Source organism: Mustela nivalis (assembly GCF_964662115.1).
Source record: "Mustela nivalis genome assembly, chromosome: 2".
Classification (NCBI taxonomy): Eukaryota; Metazoa; Chordata; class Mammalia; order Carnivora; family Mustelidae; genus Mustela; species Mustela nivalis.
The window spans coordinates 182,140,876-182,158,924 of record NC_139021.1 but is presented as its reverse complement, the minus strand read 5'-3'; the positions used below and the strand labels follow the sequence as shown (position 1 = coordinate 182,158,924).

Genomic DNA, 18,049 nt, shown 5'->3' with positions numbered 1-18,049 from the left:
CCCAGTCTCTGGGTACAGCAGAGCAGGAGTGAGCAAGCTTTCCAGAGAAGGTTCAGAGTGAGCCTGACGAGCGCAAACCCTTTAACAGTTTGTGGGTGATGGAAAAAAGAATTTATTAGGGCACTCTCCAGTGTAACTGAAGTAATTTAAGTAAATTTAGCTCTAAATCCAGAAGTAACTTACATTAAAAGTGATATGAAAAGTGATTTAACAAGCCCGTGAAGGACAGAAATTTGTCTTCTTCAGGAATTAGCTTGGAGTGGTTGCTATTTAGAATTGGCTCAACCAGCATTCTGCACGAATCCCCGTACACCAGCTACTGGCCCACTTTCTGAAAGAACCGTGAGTGTCTCAGCATCACAGGAAATTGCCAAAATTAACCAAGACTCACCAGTGAGAGGGACTGGGCAACTGGGATCACTATGGTTACCTCCTACAAAATGGGGGAAACACCCTTCCACTCACAGAGACCTTTATCATCAGGGATGTGACCCCAGGGATGGCTAGGCCCTGGGGTGCTTCTTCAGGGGCACATGACAGGACCCTCCAGAGCCGGCACACCCCCTCCCTGAGCCCTCCCTCTAAAAGAGCCAAGCATCCCTGGAGAGGTGGTGCTACAAAAACTGGAATGTTAGCTTGCTTTTTGGGGAAAGTGTCTTAAAATCTCTCCCTTCAGAGTGAGAGCAACACCAATTCCCCAGCCCCCGAACTTGTGCTGCAAACACATTATTTTAGGAGGTCTCAGGAGCAACAGTTCAGCTGGACCCCCACAGTGTCGGGACCACCAGCTGCTAGTATGCAGCTCAGTGCCCCTACCTAGGTGAACACACACAGCTCACCAGGCTCCCAATCTTTCCAATCTTCCTCTCATTTTACATTAGAAATCATGGCAATTTAACTGTTGCTAACCTGTACAAGGTTACAGGTCACAAGGTTACACACAGGTCACAAAAGAAAAATGTGACACTGTGTTCCCTGGTTACTGAGGCTGGACCAGAGTTCTCCAAGCTCCAGCTCCGTGGATGCTAAGACAAGTAAAGCTCACTGCTAGTCAGCTAACCCAAACCCAGTCAAAAGGGAACTCATGCACTTAACCTGTTAACTGAATCTGAATCGTATAAATTGAGATCTTCCGTGTGGCTGATTTAAAGGTATGCTAGGCTTTTGAGGGGGGCAGCCCTGATGCCTTCTGTGAACGTGGGCCCCATGCTCGAGCTCCTAGTGATTACCCATGAACCACCATGTGAGGGATCTGAGTTCACAGCACTTCTAGATCCTGATCTGCCCCTAGCTTTTCCACACTTGCTATCTGGCCACTCCCTACTCTGTCCAAAGCAGGTAACTCACAGAAGGAATTCTCTCTTGCCCAAGTGCTATTACACTGGTTTATGCAACATTCAAACGAATCACATCATTCGGATGCGGGGTACAAATGGCATGAATTTGTACATTCGCAACACAACATCCTCTCGGTGAGCACACAGCTGCAGAGGACAACCAGAGGGCTGTGGATCATTCACCAGGAGTGACAGCTTGTGTGGGCATCAGTAACGTCCCGGGGGATGCACATGGTGACTAACCCCGGACAGCCGTTAAGGGGGCTCCCATCACACTGTCTGAATACCAAAGACTAATAGAACAGGACAAAAGGTAATTGGTCTGGTTCCTGGGAGCCTCGCATCTCTCTGGGTCTTTCATGATGGCTGGCCATTGTGGACACACCTAACTTCCCCATGGTAGGATTCCCTTTTATCAAAAGAGAAAGGCCAGCACAGGGGAATTCGGCCAGGTGACTTCTCGGTTTCAGGTCAGCCCTAGGATTTGATCCTCAAAGGCCAAATGCTTCATGAAGAATAGAGGTTTCTTTGGTAGAAAAGCACTCAGAACTCAGTCCTTTTGCAGAACAAATCACCTGTTTCGGGGCCTGCAGCAAGGCACGTGGGCAGCCCCGGCATCTCAGAAGTGAGCCAAAGAAAGTGTCCAGATTTCAGAGGCTTTATGACTTAGGTCCGTGTCTTCTCACCAAAGAAACGTGCAAGCAAGTCCTCCTTCAGTTCCCGCATACAACTCTACAGAGGGAGGGTCCTATCACCAAGGGTGAGTTAGCTCAAGATCATGGTCCTTGGTTCCAAACATGGCTCTGGCCCCCAAGCCCTCGGACACCAGAGCCTGCGTCCTGGACCTCAGCACGATCCCGAGGAGTCCCCGTACCACCATCACAGCCGCTGTCCTTGTCTTCCCCGCGGGATGCCTCAAGTACCTCGGGACTGAACAGGTTAAAGGAGTTTCAAAAAATAAAGAAATTTTAAATCCCAAAACACTGCGCATATCCCAGAAACTGGGAGCACGTAAGAGGCCATCAGAGCTGCCGCACCAACATGCTGCAGTTCGTCATACTTGTTCGCTGGCGGAGAGAGCCCTGGAGCTCAATGAATGTGACCTCGCCTTGCAGGTATACAGTGATTTTCACTCGAAACCCAATTACCCTCTCTGAGCAGCATAAGAATCCACCGTGTTTCCAGTAATGCTTGGCCCAGGGAGATGTAAAGGGTGCCATGTTCAAGGCCTGGTTTCCTGTGGTTTGACCAACACAGTCCTGTAATAAATGTGTACCTTGGCCAGGGGCGGCGGTACCGATTTCTCGTTAAAAAAATAAGTCTGTCATGGAAATATACAGCACTTGGAAGAAACACTAAAAGGACAAAAGGTCTTGAAGCAATTTCGGGGAACAAGTCTGCCAGCACCAGAAGCCAGAGGTTGGCAACATCCGCCTACCCAAGCCAGGCACCCCAGAGGTTCGGCCGCACCCCCACTCTGGCTCTTTGGCAGAGTGTCCCCGTGAGGCAGCACGGAGGGATCAGAGAGGGCCCTTCCAGCTCTCAAAGCTCGTTGACTGGGTGATTTACAAGTGATTCAGTGCAGCAGTGAGTCTGAGCTTCCACAGAAAGTAGACACGGTGGGAAAAGCAAGGAAAGGCACAAGGCATTCCTCAACCAAGGACCGTCATTCCTGCATCGGCAAATCGATTTATACAACCGTTCCTGGGCAACAAACTGATTGCCTGCTCCCTCGTCCACTGAAACCTCAAACCTCAAAAGTAGTATTTCCCATAACCGGGAATTTGGAGGTGCTTGACGGGATTCCATTGTTTCCCCAAGACGACATCCCTTGGATTGTGATGTGGACCGACTGGGAAATTCTAATGAAGACCATCTCAGCATGAAGAAAAGATGAAGAGAGATCCAACTTTCAGTTTTCTGTAGTAAAACTTCCCTGGCTAATCATCCGTATTTCCTGCCACAATACTCTGTAATTATTTTAGACAGTGTTTTATGGATAAATTACTAATGGAATGTTTGCTCATAAGCAGCTAAGATCCTTTGCGCCCAGCCCGTCTGGGTTAATTCTCTTGTCAGACGAATCTGATGAGTCATGGTTCTGATGACTCACCTTTGTTCAGATTGTGGTTCAGAAAGGAACAATGAAATATACGATTTCCCTCCTTTACTGAAGTGGTTAATTTGTAAAATAACACCACCACAAAATGGCTTGAATTCAGATTCGTGCATTTTTATGAAAATAGCATGTGCTAACCTTGGTTCAAAGGCTTGTGGGAATGAAAGCAAGGTCTGAAAGGCAATAATGATGCCGATTCAGATTCACTAAATAGAATCTTCACCAGAATTTTAAATTCTCCTGTAAGTGTTCGAATGCGAGAATGTGAGAAGGGCTGAGGCTGCTGTTCCCCCAGGACAATACTGCCCATACCTGCTCCTTTTCGATACATCAAGGCCACCACACACCTGGCCTCCAGGGCACTAATTACATAGTGGACCAGTAATGGGGCATTTTCTGGATGGACAGAAATGCGGAGGGCCTGCTTTGTTTTCAAAACCACTGAGGGAGGGACCCTGCAGAAGACCATGTTGTCTGTGTCCTATTTTTGTCATTTGATGGGATCCACTGATGGTCAAGCACGGGCAGGATTTCCAACACCCACTCTGGACGAAATACCCGAGTCCCCTTCCATGTGGTGCTTATATGCATTTCGACAGCACGCACTTCCAGCGGGACTCCTAGGAAATGACGGGCTTTGCCCCAGGCACCGGGAGATGGGAAGGAGTCTATAATGGGGTTGAAGAGAACCCTGCATACACCCCCTACACGAAGACTGTACTAAAACAGAGCTCTGACGCAAAGTGTGCCACAGACACAAGGACAAAAGACAGAGAAGGAGAAACTGAAGGAAGCAGGGATGCTTGACCTGTGACGGGGCCGACTCCCAGGAGGCAGGACCGTCTTGGAAGGACAGCATGCTGGGGAGGGTTCAGATGTGTGCTCTAGAGCCCAGTCCCCACGCTAGACAGTCGGAAACCAGATAGGAACTAGGCAGAGAAACAGCCAGAGCTTGCCCAAGAGTAGATGGAGAGGCCTCCCTGCACGTGTACAGTCATCTCTATAGCAGCTGGAAACTTTCTAGTACTTGCGATCTCTGAGTGTTCATCCAGTAGGAAGTTCCTTAATTCTGCACCTCCGTTTCCCAAATGACTGGAAGATTTCAGGGAAGATGAGTCAGTGAACCTTCTATGAGATGGAAGGAGGAATTCCCAGAATAAACAGGTGGCATCTTCTCAGACCGGCCTTGGCAATTCATATCATCACCAAGAAAAGCACAAAATATAAGGACACAAAGATGCCAGATAAAATCGTGCATGGAAACTTTAGCTAGCGATTCCAGGGTACGGCGCTAGCCGCAGAGAGCTGTTGCAGGGGACGCGGAATCAGCACAGCCACCAGGACCGAAAGCCTCCTGACTAATGAAGTCTTATTGTTAAGAGAGGTAATTGCATTTGTATGCAGAAATGGTGCCAAGTCTAGCCTGTCCAGAGCCCACTTGGAGCGGGATCTCTGCAGCCTTTGTCATTTAGTGATTATCTCTTAGTGGAAGTGCTCTTTCCAGTCCTGCTCTAATTACCGCCACTTGTGCATATTAAGTTCTTTAACAACATGAACTGATGTGGAGGAAATTAGCCTTTTGTCTAATATTTAGTGCTCCGTTCCTAGTATTTACCATGAACGACGGCCTGCGAGGAAGATGACAGCAAGGAGTCGAGGGACGACACCTTACATGGTGGTTCTGGCATAAGGAAGCATTGTTTTAATAAAGTAAATTAAAAGCCAGAACAAAAGATTAAACAGACCTCACACTTCTCCTTGAAAATTCCCAAAGCCAACAACCAAAGTTTTTTTTTTTATTCCATTAGAACTTTATAAACATATTATTTCTTTTTCCCTAATATATAAGGATTTAGGCTTCTGTAACAGTAACACCTCTGTTCTAACATAGAACTCTGGGTGCTGGAAAACTGAAACTGATTCCTCATCTCAACATATTGTTTGTAAAGCAATTAGTTAAAATACGTTTAGCAGAGAAAGGTTTATTACACTGATGACCCTCCTCTTCACTTTCGGTTACGCCCAGAGTAGTATTTAAGGATGCATTCATCGATGTCCAAAACCATTGAGAGGAGGCTGTACTGTCACTATCATGAGAAAATGAATGTGACTTGTTATTACATGAACACAGATTTTGGGTTTTTAGGGGCTAGATGCAGGACTTGGTCCCTACCACAATGCCCTGAGTTAGAGCATTTGAAATTCCACAGGAAATGTGGTGACTAGACAAGATTGCTAGATTGCTAGGACCACAAGATTGCTAGGACCACCCGAAGGACTCTCCTGTCTGCCATTTTGGAAAAAGTTCCTTTTTTTTTTTTTTTAAGATTTCATTTATTTGAGAGAGAGAGCAAGCGAGAGAACGCAGAAGCACCCAAGCAGGGGGAGGGACAGAGGCTGAGGGAGAAGCAAACTCCCCACAGAGCAGGGAGCCCAACATGGGACTCGATCCTAGGACCCTGCGATCATGATTTGAGCTGAAGGCAGACTCTTAATTGACTGAACCACCCAGACGACTTGAACAAACTCCTCTTTTACACATAGCATCCCTGGGGGAAGAGTGGGGAGCTTGGGGTTTGGATAGTCACTGGTGACACCAGAAGACATGTACGAGAAGTTAATGGTTTTCTGGTCTGTACGATGAGACTCTCACTGCTTTCCTTTAGTGGCACTGACATTCCTCAGCTCAGACTGGAATAGAAGGAGAGCTCCTTGGAGCATCTAGAACTTGAGACCTGGGTTGGTGGCTCAGGGGATCAGTTGCTTTGCATACCACCCCCAGCACTGTGACCCCAGGAAGCCACTGCCTCACTAGGCAGACAAGTGCCCATCCTCAAAAGGGTAAGAACAAATGAAGTGATGGCCAAGGTGTTGGCCAACTCTCAGTAACCTTACATGTTCTACCCCGGTACCTGGCAGGCTCACTATAACCAATTTTGGAGAGTTGTGTGTTTTCTCCTTTTAACTGTTGTTACAATGTGCTTCCTACCAAAAATTTAAAACAACAACACCAAAAAAAAAAAAAAAAAGAAGAAAGAAAGAAAGAAAGAAACCTCATCCTCTTCAGTGAGGCCAAGGACAGCAGCATCAGGGCAGGCTACATGTAGTTAAGTACAGTGTCCCTGTGATTACAGTGTATGATCTCTGTGGCTTGCTAGGAGTATGCCATAAGATATGCTTAATAGACATGTGACAGTCTTGTCAGTGATCTGGTCCCTTTCCTACTTGGTAAATTATTATGGGTGGAAGTTATAAATAGAGCTGAAGTCTTTCCACTTTGACTTCTCTGTGGCAACATTTATGGGAAGCTAACATGTGGTTCCTTGATCTTGGTACATGTGGCCAGCCCATAAACTCAGGCACTTGGATGAGGCCTGGGTGCCAGCCCAGTGTTTGTACTGTAGAGGAACTCAAGGATCAGATGTAGATCGAGGATGGAGTTCAGCCAAGCATCAAAGGAAGAGGACTGTTCTCCAATATGGCCAGGATGAATAATCGCTCAGAAAGTCAGTAACAATAGCTTTGGCTACCAGAGTGTAATGATAGCTAGGATATAGGCTGATGTTTTGGTTTTTATAACTGTAATCATAATTTCCTTGGAACAGAATACCAGGCAAGGGGGACAGATCTTATAGTTTGGGTATAATATTATTGAATACTCATCCATATCTGGAATTTTACATCTTATAGATATTCTATGAACTTGAATTATGCACCTACTATGTGAAATAGTGGTGAGAGAAGGATCCAAAGTTATGATGAATCCATTTTATGTTCAAAGTGTTAAAAGCTGATAATACAAATTTTAGTATTTGAAACAACTGGAATGGGAGCCACAGATAATACAAGGATATTAACACATAGGCACATTTTACAACATACCTTCATTTTGATGACAAATTTCAAATATAAGATAAAAAATAGACCAGCAGCATTCTGCAGAGATTAGAAGTGAGGGGATTTGGGTTCAGTTCATCCATTTATTTCAATTCAGTAATAAAGCATGTTCTGAGCCTGACATTGTACTAAATGCACCTTGAACATAAGATGAATTAAATAGGGTCCGTCCCTCAATGAGTTCACAGTCATGAGAAAAACAGCTACAATCCAGTATGGGACAGACTTGCTCTAGTAAAGATGCGGAGACAAGCATGCTCGAGGGGCAACCTGTTCTGGGGGATTTCTGGATAGGACGAAGAGTGGGCAGATGTGATTATTCTGGAAAGTCCACAGAAAGAAGAGGCGACTTGTAGCTAGGCTGAAGGATAGCAGGACTTTACCAAGGAGTCTTGGGATTTCTGAAGGTGACCCCGGAAGGTAATTGGGAAACGGGTTAGGGAGGGAAGAGAGGGGGAGGGAAGAGAAGGAAAGGCAGAGAGGGCTGGAGAGAGGGAGAGCATGAAGGGGGAGGAGAGAGGGCATAAACGGAGGGGAGACAGAGGAGGGAGAGAGGGAGAAGGCAAGTCCACTGTTGGTTGTTTCCGTGGTCAACGGGAAAACTTCTCCAAGTTTCAACAAGGGTAGTGGAAGGGGCCCAAGAGGAAGGATGCTGGAGCCTCCTGAGGGCAGATCCACTGACCCAGATGGTGGGACTAGAGGAGCTTGAGGCCAAGGTGCACGGTGTGGCCTCCTGGATGAATGCTGGCCGTACACTGTCTGGAAGGACAGAGCAGCAGGCTGAAGGAAAGACCTGATTTAGGACAAGCTGGATGTATGGTGCCCCTCAGATATTCAAGTGGAGCCGCATTTGGGAGAGTATGATGGCTATTTGGGGTCTTGGTTCTTTAACTACCTGGAGTCAGGGCCAGCGACATGTACATAAACCAAGACCCAAGAGGAAGAGACTTGCCTAAATTCATCCAGCTTGCAAGGGCGACAGCAAGCCTGAAACTCAGAGCCTAACCTCAAGCTCCCTCTGGACAGTGCTGGAGTTGTCCATGGTGCTGACATGCACCGGGCCAGATTTGCGCCCTAGACAAAAAGCACTGCACTTTGGGGAACACAGTGTGTCCCATCCAGATCTATACAGCAAGCACCATCACATGCCCCAACGCGCTGCACTTCCCTGCACTCGAGGTTGTACCACAGAACCCCCACGTGGGGTGAGAGCGCATCTCCACCACTGTTTCACGACCCAGCAAGCTCAGGTCCCCATAGGTGAGATGATTTATCCATAGTGGCAGAGCGTGAGTCAGTCAGAGCCACAGACAGCACCAGGGGAACTCGATGATCTAATTCAGGGAGAATTAAAAACAGATGCTACTGCTCTTCAGTCTACGGAGCCCACTGACATTGCCGAGGCCAGAGAAATCCAAGATTTCCAATTTTCCTCCACTCCAGAAAACACAAGCGCTTGGGAGCCAAACTCACTTGCCTTTAACTCCTAACGGCTACACACAGAGGACTGAAGAAAGGGATGTTTTAACTACATTCCCCTTAAATTAACTTGAGGAGTTGGCGACAGTGTGCTAAAGAAACTGTGGCGAGGTCCAAGTATTTATAGGAGCTGCAGACGAGCAGAGCTCTGACTGAAGCTACGAGCACACTCCTCTGCAAAAGCACAGGGAGCGGGGGAAGAGGTGTTACTACAAAGCTGAGCAGAGTCTCCGGGAAGGGAACAAAGCTTGCGTTGCCAGCTGATGGAGCAGCCTGAGATTTAGGACAGATACTTATTTCTTTGGAAATGTACAGAATAATAATTTTGCAAGAAAAGTGCCCATACTTAAAACTCCCACTGTTAAGAGGAAAAAGACTAACCAAAGAAATGGAATCTACAGCTTTAATCATTCATCGCAGTTGAGTCACATGGAGTACGGAAAATGGCTTTGCAGTAGCACCGCGGCCGCCTTCAGGTCACGTGACGGTCTCAATGCACAGCTTTGGTCACATGGTTCAGTTGTCTGACAGAGAAGGGGAGGCAAGCAGGGGAAGGAGAGATGTGGAATGTAACAGGAGCTCCTGGGGACTTGGACTTAGGTCTTAGGTCTTAGGTCTCGTCCACAGTCCCAGTACGTCTGGGCACCGAGTCTCACCCGGCACAAGCTGCAGCCTGTGTTCTGTTCAGAGAGTACCAAGCACGGGTAAGCCCGGCCTGGCTCCAGCCCCTTCACATTCATGCTTCAGAACTCAAGCACCAGGACTTTTTCCCGATTGCTTTCCTTCTGACAAACAGCATTCAGCATGATGGGAGTCTCCCCAGGACAGTGCCTCACGGACACCAGACCCTGCCTGCAACCCCAGCAGCCTCCCACCTTGTGTGGCTGCGGGGCACACAGGCCCCGGAGGATCCAGGGAGCTGTTTAAAGCCCCACCAGAGTCTGAAAGGACTAAGAGGACTAAGCCCAGACTTGGAATACAAACATTCGCATCTGCTCATTCCATCAGGGGTAAGTCTCTGAGCTCGGACCGCTCTGGGGAAGCAGGCCCAAACCGCATGGTAGAGGCGGGTCACCTTTGACAGAATGGAAGACGCCACCGGGGCCTCCTACTCGACCCAGGCCTTCCTCCAGCACACAGGAAGGATAAAATGCTACTCCCAAGTTCCCACGAGCAGAGCACGGGAACAGCTGGCCACTTGTGAGCCCCCTACTGACCCCATCCATCCTTACTGTAGACTCTCCCAGAAAAAGGGAAGTCGAAGTGCAGGGAACAAGTTCCAAAAAGATCCCTGTGTGTTTTGCAATGTTTCACCCTCTTCTTTGATTAAGTTCTGAAAGAATGGAGCCGGGCCAGATTCCACCTGGAGTGAGCCCACCAACTTCTTTCAAAAGAAGCCCCGTTTGACTGGGTCAAGGAGTGGGCTCCCGGGGTGGGAGGAAAGGGGGGCACAAGCCACAGCGCTGATGCAAACCGACCAACCGGGGCAACTCGGACTAAAGCCAAAGGGAATCTGTCTTTTATGGCTCTGTGCTCGTTTGTTTAATTCAGTGACTAGTACACAGACAACCGTCAGGATCCAGGTCTCGCTGTAGGTGCTGGTAATGGGGACGGGACAGCATCCCCAGTGCTGGCACCTGCATCTGGGGGATGGAGGCAAGATAATACAGAAACAAGTAAGCAGTTATCGGTGGTGAGGGCAGAGAAGGAGAAAAGAAAATGGTGGAGGGTGATCTGTCAGAAGATGGTAGAGGATGAGGAGGTCACGTGTACCTGGGGGACAAAGGAATGGCCAGCCATGCCAGGAGCAAGGACAGGTGTTTCGGGCAGGGAGAAAGTAAAAGCCATAAAGACCGCAGCAATGGTGGCCACTCCCACACCATACCATCTGCCAGTCAGCACACAGGGCCCCGTCCCCACACCTGGTGTCACTCAGGTGTCCGTGCTCGAGCCCAGAGTGAGAGCAGTGGCTCTTGCCCAGGCAGCCTCCCACAGGCACAGTCTGGGAGTCTCACAGGGACAGGGGTCTGTGCACAGAGTCCTAGTGCCCTGTGTCCACGGAGGGTTACCGTCCAGGACCTCTGTTCTAGCGAGGACAGCAGGTGCTGCTTTCCTCTGGTCATCTCCGAAGACTCAATGGACCTTTGCTCTGTGTGAGCCAGAGCTGACCAGACGACTGACCTTCAGACGCTGCCCTCTCCAGGGAGTTGTCTGCTTCAGATCAACCTGGTGACTTGGTGTGTTCCTTCCACAATGACAGAAGGCCCCCAGAGGACAACAGTGTACACAGCGATACGCATCATGTGTCTGCTAGCCAGGGCACACCGTTCCGCAGGCAGATGCCCTAATCCTCATGAGTGACAGGAGGGGAGGGAGGGGCATGGCTCAAGGTCACTGCCAGCCCCACCAGGGGCATTTCCCGAGGGCATCAGTGGCCACACACACTCCCTCTGTAACGAAGCCTGCTCCCGCTCCTGAGGGCAGCGTCTCAGTACTGGGGGGAGGGCAAACAGGGATCAGCTCGACAGACAGAGTCGAGTCATTCTGTTAACAAGAACTCAGATTCGATTACTCTGTGATTACATGGTTCCGCGGTGTGATAAATTGGTTAATAACAGGGTTCCCAATGTAGCGGCTTAATGGGAATTCAGTAATTACAGGTACCCGGAATCATACTGTTAGCCTAGGAAAGGCGAGCACCCGCCTGCCAATCTAATAACTCAAAACCTATCTGGGACCGTTGACACGGTTATGATCTGGAGAGCGTGCTTCCAGTATTAACATGCACCTGCTAAAATGACCCCTTTGTACCTAACATACCAGGTTGGATACCACAGGATCTCCCACACTCAACTGCACGGTCCTCTTTTTCCTTGTGAAAGGCCCAAGCTGAAGACTTCTCCCATGGGTATCTTTGTCACTGCTCGCTCTGGTTCCCATGATAAAATGAGGCATCATCAGATAATAAGGATTACATAAGATCTGAATTGCAGCTTAAGAGTTTAGGACATGTTTACACTGACTTTTCTTTGCGGGGCAGGGGGAGGTTGGAAATCCTCACCATAATTCAGGGAGACTGTCAGGCGGGTACTTGGGGAAGCCCACGTGGCCCTTGCAGCAACAAGAGGAAAAGGCAGGATGCTGGTCCTTGTTCCTCCTATGGCAGCGCATCACTGCGCTCACGGTTCGCAAGGGCAGCTGCACGCCCGCCCTGCCGGGGAACCGTGCCTCCAGCATCACGTGCTCTAGATTAGCAAGGCACGAGCGCACGAGGTTTCATTCTGCCTCCTATAAACTGCAGCGTAACTCAAAAGGGCCATCTGAAATGAAGGGAAAAAAAAAATAATTCTTGTTTTGGGAGCAGGGGTTAACTAGCTATAAACTTCTCTGACAATATTTTTAATTTTTCCAGTACTATTATAGTAGTCTTCGACGGTAAGAAAAATGGAACAGTGGATTTAAAACATAAAATGGTCCATTAGATGGGTCTTGAACTTGTTTTTAAAAGTCTGGATAATACAGCTTTGCTGTTTTGTCTTTCCAAAATGTCAAAATTTGGCTAGGATTAATGGTTCTCTAAATCAATAGGATTTCATGTTTATAAATGGTTTATGGCTCTACTGGATATAAAATGTTATGAGCTCATGTATTATCATCATTGCTGAGCCTTTACTGAAATCTACTGACATTTAGTCGGCCTCCAGACCAGATGTGGAAGGAGCCCAGGGCGGAATTCTCCAGAGGCCTGGAGCGATGCGATGCCCACGTTCAAAGAGTCGGGGTACATGGGCAGTGATAAGGGAGGCAAGGCTCATCACCACTGGGGCCATCACAGAAGAGTGTCACTGGACCAGGGCGTCCGATCCCCAAGCCCCAGGGGAACCCTAGAAGTTAGTCCGTTAGAGGATTAACAATGGGCTTCCCAAAGCCATGAGGGGAAGGAAGGGCCCCAGGCAGGCCACAGTATTCTGTGGAGAAATTTCCTAAGAAAATAATTTCTTGAATCCTGCCATGGTAACAGAAACATCGTCACTACTGCCAAAGGTACCTCATGGCTACACGTCCGCACACTTCGGCTTAAGCAATGTAATCGCAATTTTAGGTTATTTTCACTGCCAGAAAAACTTCCCTTGATCACCACTCAGTGACACTCAATGGGGCTAACCCCATAAACACTCCATTTCCCCCGAGGCTGGATAGCGTGGTGCCTATCGCATTGGCAGGCAATGAGATTTCGTAAGGAGAATGGAAGCCAAGGTCATGTCATGCCACCAACTGAGGTGAGATCCACGGATTTCTCTGATCTTGTGAACAGGTGCACGAGCCCAGGGCTCTCACACTGCTGCTCTGTTTGAGCGGGGAAGGCCCCCCAACACTCACACTTCCGATTCCCCATTCATTCCATGAAGCACGTGTGTGGTATACGGACAAGCCAGAAAAGGTTATTTGGATGACACCTTTCTCATTACAACACACACAGGCCATACTCTGACACCATTCATAAAACTGAGTGCATTCATGAAACTTCAAAGGCTCATCACAAAAGCAAGGAAGTGATTTTCGAAGAAAATGAACCTATTTGAGACAGCTCCCAGTGACACAGAACTAAAATAGATCAGAACTGACTGCTCACTACAGAGCCATGAAATTACATAATAAACATTAACATATGCAAACTGGTCATCACCCTGGTTATGATGTCATCACATTTTGTTGTCACTAAGGGGGATCTTTACATATGAAAGCTCAAGCACTAAGTTCTCCCCTCTCTCCTCTTCCCAGTGTGGAGCTGGACTTTAAGCAGCAAGAAGACAAGCTCCAGCCGGTTCTGAAGAAACTCCATCCTTTTGAGGAGACTCAGGTCGCACCTTCGCCTTACTCTCAGGAGCCCTACTCCGCGACTCCCAAGCAAAAATCCAAACCCGAATCTAAAAAGCACGGAAGATGGAAACTCTGGTTTCTTTAAAACTCATGGCGTGTGGAGTCTAAAGGCCGTCTTTAAAACCCAATGGAGTATGGTAAATCCTTTTCCAAAACAAACAGGATCGAGTGAGCTGCAGCGGCCTCTCGGGCGCCTCCCACTTCCCACCCTGCTTACCGAAAAGGCCTTTGTCCCGACAGGTAGTGACCAGAGCAAGGTAGTAGACGTCACACCTTGCGGGCTGTTCTCTGCCGCTCACAGATGTGGGATGTAAACTCTGAAATGAAGCTTATGTAGTCAGAGGGTAAGAAAAACGCTATGCCCCCACCGCCCCCCCCAGATCGGCAAGTGTTACATTATCAGCCTGCGAGACGGTGGGCTGTCACTCTGTACACAGCTAAAACTCATCATTATTTTCTAGCCTTTCCTTATTCTTTTTCTTTTTTCTTTTCTTTTCTTTTCTTTTTTTTTAATGAGAAGACAAAGCAAGCCTTATGTTTGCAAAAGACTTCATTTTTATGTTTAGTTTTGCAAATAAGCAGGGGGCAAGTGCCATTTTCAGCACATCAAATTCTGGAGAAAGCACAATTTTTTTAAGTGGTCGGAGACCAGTAAATAATCTCTAAAATGTGACTATATGTATATTTGCCTTCACGTGCTGTAGCGCTAAGCCAAGTGACCCCATCTCAGTGCCACACTGTCACCTCAGACTTAGCATTCTCTTCATCTCCAGACCTGCGACATGTTTACTGCTCATTTTCCAAATGGCCAGCAGCCAGGAGTCCCCCAAAGTCTAGGACATGCCTTTACTCACTGAAGTTGACAGGGTCAGAGCTATTGGACACTAAGCTTTCTTAGATCTCATTTTTAATCTTTTGGTACCCAAAGGCCAAATGATAAATTCTGGCAAGAATTTGAAAATACACATAGCGATACACAATAGATAACGCCGTCACCAATAAATCATAGGTGTTCTCTGCCGCCGGGAAGTGTTTCTGTGGATAAGTCTTTGAGACCTTGTTCATCACCAAAAACGCAGCCAGACTGTTTTTATACAATCCATTCTGCTCTGTCACCACCGTGGAAGACCGGACCATCTCAAAGAGAAGCCGCGTGTTTAGTTTAGCTGCCGCCAGCAAACTTAATGTCACCTACATCCAACCTATTAGTCAGTTGTACTCAATGACATACCTAGGGGAAAGCTGTGAATCAAATGTTTTTAGGTATTTTTTAAATAAACAGTGACACTTAGAGTTCTCTTTTGATTACACATTGCAATATAAATCTTAGTTCCTTTATTTTTCCACTCATTCTTTTGCACCTTTGCAATTATCTTTTTATAGAAATCAAAAGCCCCTTGTCTACGAATGACTTGGTCTGTCCATTTTCTGCTTTTCATGATAGGAAGTAGGGAATCTTATTTTGCCTTTTTTTTGTACAAGTAAAACTTTGAATAGTTTGTGAACATACCAGAAAACCTAGTCTTCAAGTTTCTGTCCAAAAGTTTCACATCTAACCTCATGCTGACATGGACACGTCATTGATTAGATGCCAAAAGGATGTCTACCTGCATTTTTCCCATTGGAGCTATTTCTTGCCATGCGTCTTCCTCCTCGCTCAATATCAAATCTATTTTAGTTCTAAGTGTTTCGATTCTACAAGGACCTAGTGATCAGCCATCAGACCCAGAATTGATCAAATGAAGAGTGTATTCTGTAAGCATTCTTTGGGGGTTACTCACACTATCCTGCAGATGTATCCTTTAATTAAAAAGAAAAACACACATCTTTTCTGGAAACACTATGTGAGCATAGAAATCCTTGAATTATCAGTAAACAGAATTGAGAAATGTTTTTGTGCAAGGAAAGGGACACATTGATCCCGTACCATGAAGGAAGTGCAATTGTTTCATGTAGACAAAAATTTAAAAAAAAATGTGTTTCATGTATTTTATACTGTTTTTAACTAAAAGTTATAAAAATGTTTGCAAGTTATATCCCCTTGTGTTTTAAGAATCCCGACGATCTTGGTGAATTGAAATAAGGATGTTAGCAGCTTTCTAATTAGTGCTATAAATCTGTCTCAACAAGAGGGCATCCTAGTAAACAGAATGACATCACCGTTTAAAAGCAGTCTAGATCAAAGAAAAAAAATTCAAAGTCAAAAAGGAAACTGAAGATAAACTAATTCCTATTTAAAACTAAAACTATCTTCAGAATAGAAAAAAAATTTTTCAAAATCATTTCATAGTTTAATTGCAATGTGTCATGAACAGACGCCTATTCTTCTCTTAGAAAGATTTAAGTAAAAACTTTGATACAAAACCAAGGTAAAAAGTACAGTGTTCCCTCATATGTACATGTATACATGGCATTACGTATAGAAGTTAAATTATTATACTTGTCACTAAGTTCTTTATTAATTTTTAAATAAAAAATCAAAGGTCATGTTTTGTGTGGCTCTTAAACTTATTTCATTGTCTTGATAATTTGGGAAAATAGAAGTAATCTAAGAAAGTAATAATAAAGAAAGGATACTGGGGGTAAAGAGAACTCCATGCAGTGTTCAGGAGAGCAGATAGATGATGGTCAGGCAGCTGCCGGCTCCCCTGGCCCGGCTGGAGAGGACAGGGCTGAAACGCAGCTCAGACTGTGCTTGCCAGACCCCGGGCCCCGGCAGGAGCATCAGCCACCAGGAGGACTGGGCACAGAGCCCCACACCGGCTCACAGCAGGATATGGCTAACTTGTGTCATTTATAAAGAACCTCAGAGAGACAAGTGAACACATCAGTATTTCCAAGCCAAATCCTCTAACGGCTCCATGGAGACGGTGTCTCTCTAAATCAGCCACCAGACAGGTCCCCAGCCCCAGGGGATTGGTCTCCTCATTTTTGTCTGGGGGAGAAGGGAGGGTGAGTGAAAGATCCACACCCCAGCTGGGCTGAGTACCCCATCCCTCCAGCAGAGATCAACCCAATACTCATGCCCTATCCCAAGGGAGAGATCCGCCTGGAAGCCTGGGAGCCGAGAGGTCTCACACCCTTTCTGGCTGTCTGCACTAACAGAGTCGGCCTGCCAGGATGCTGGGACCACTGAGGCTGAGACAGAGGCTCTGCGGCCTCACACGCTCACCAGGGAAAAGAAGAGATGGGTGTAACCCGTGTGCAGGGTAGAGAGGAAGACCCAGGGTGCCAGCCTGGGGCATCTGGGGAAAAAAGACTCCAGGTCCCATTCCCTCCTCTGAGCCACCTACAGGTGTTGGCTCTACAACCAACAGGCAAAGGGCTTTCTGCCTCGTGGGTACTTTCCGAGTGACTGGTTTGTGACCGCCTCCAAGGAGGGATCCCAGGGTCTCTGCATCTGCTCCTTGGATCTCAGGCCCGCCCCCAATCACAGCAGAGTGTACATAGGGAGGAAATCAAGGTGTGGGCAAACCTTTCTAATTTGCAAAGGGTACAGGAAGTGGGCAGGGCTGCCGAGGTGTCCGTTGCTGGGGAGACGGTGGTCACAGTCTATCCGCCAGCACTAGCTGCCTCAGACAGTACCCACGAGCCTGGCCGATGACGCAGGGACTATGGTAGCCCGGCAGAACTGAGGTACGCAATCCTGGGTTACAACTCAGAAAAGAAATCAGAGTGCCGGCTTTGTGCCTCTGGAGAAGAGAGAACCAGGTCAGAAGCGTACCCATCCGTGCCACCTTTACAAAGCCCGCCACCACCCGACTGACCCTTCCAGAGCATTTTTATCAGCAAGTAAAATTTGACTTAATTACTAAGTAAGGCCATTCTGTCAGCGCAGTGTCACCCAAAGATCACAGCATCTGCTTTCCCTACTGAAATACGTCCTTTTATCTAGAAAAACTCTCTCCCTGACACATCTGGCATGAGATACATGTGCGACCAATTTATTCACTGCAGGAGCTACAGGACTCCGAGAGCGCGTTCCATGTTGTGAATCGGCGTCAACGAGTCGTGCTGTCGCAGGCAGCATATGTTTTGGCCGATTGAGAAGGGCATGTGAGGGCAGCATATCGCCTTCTAAGTAGCGCGATAATTCACTGAAGAAACCTTTGGGGTTTACTATGAATATGCACGAACTACCCAGACTACTTTCCTCAGGCAGTGACAGGAGTTTTCTCCCTCTGCGGTGAATCCACAGTCAGGGACCAACCTTGAGAAAACACCAGAAATGTGAAAAAAGCAGAAAGAATTGCGGTACTGATACCAAGTAAAATGAATATATACAGAGCCATAGGAGCTCGCATGCACGCGCATGTCAGGCTATGCTTTTCTAAAA

General features: G+C 47.3%; 2 protein-coding genes across 6 annotated transcripts in view; one reads left to right on the top strand and one right to left on the bottom strand.

Annotated features, from left to right (window-relative positions):
- INSYN2A (inhibitory synaptic factor 2A) overlaps positions 1 to 16,200 on the top strand; it is a 57,972-nt gene extending 41,772 nt beyond the window's left edge. For both annotated transcript variants that reach the window (XM_082721515.1, XM_082721514.1), the window contains one exon: positions 13,615 to 16,200. In XM_082721515.1, coding sequence (XP_082577641.1) covers positions 13,615 to 13,798 — 184 coding nt within the window. In that variant the 3' untranslated portion in view covers positions 13,799 to 16,200. The remainder of the gene's footprint in view (positions 1 to 13,614) is intronic.
- The window catches only part of DOCK1 (dedicator of cytokinesis 1), a 489,630-nt gene that overhangs the window by 277,690 nt on the left and 193,891 nt on the right, over positions 1 to 18,049 (bottom strand). The gene's annotated exons all lie outside the window — the stretch shown is intronic.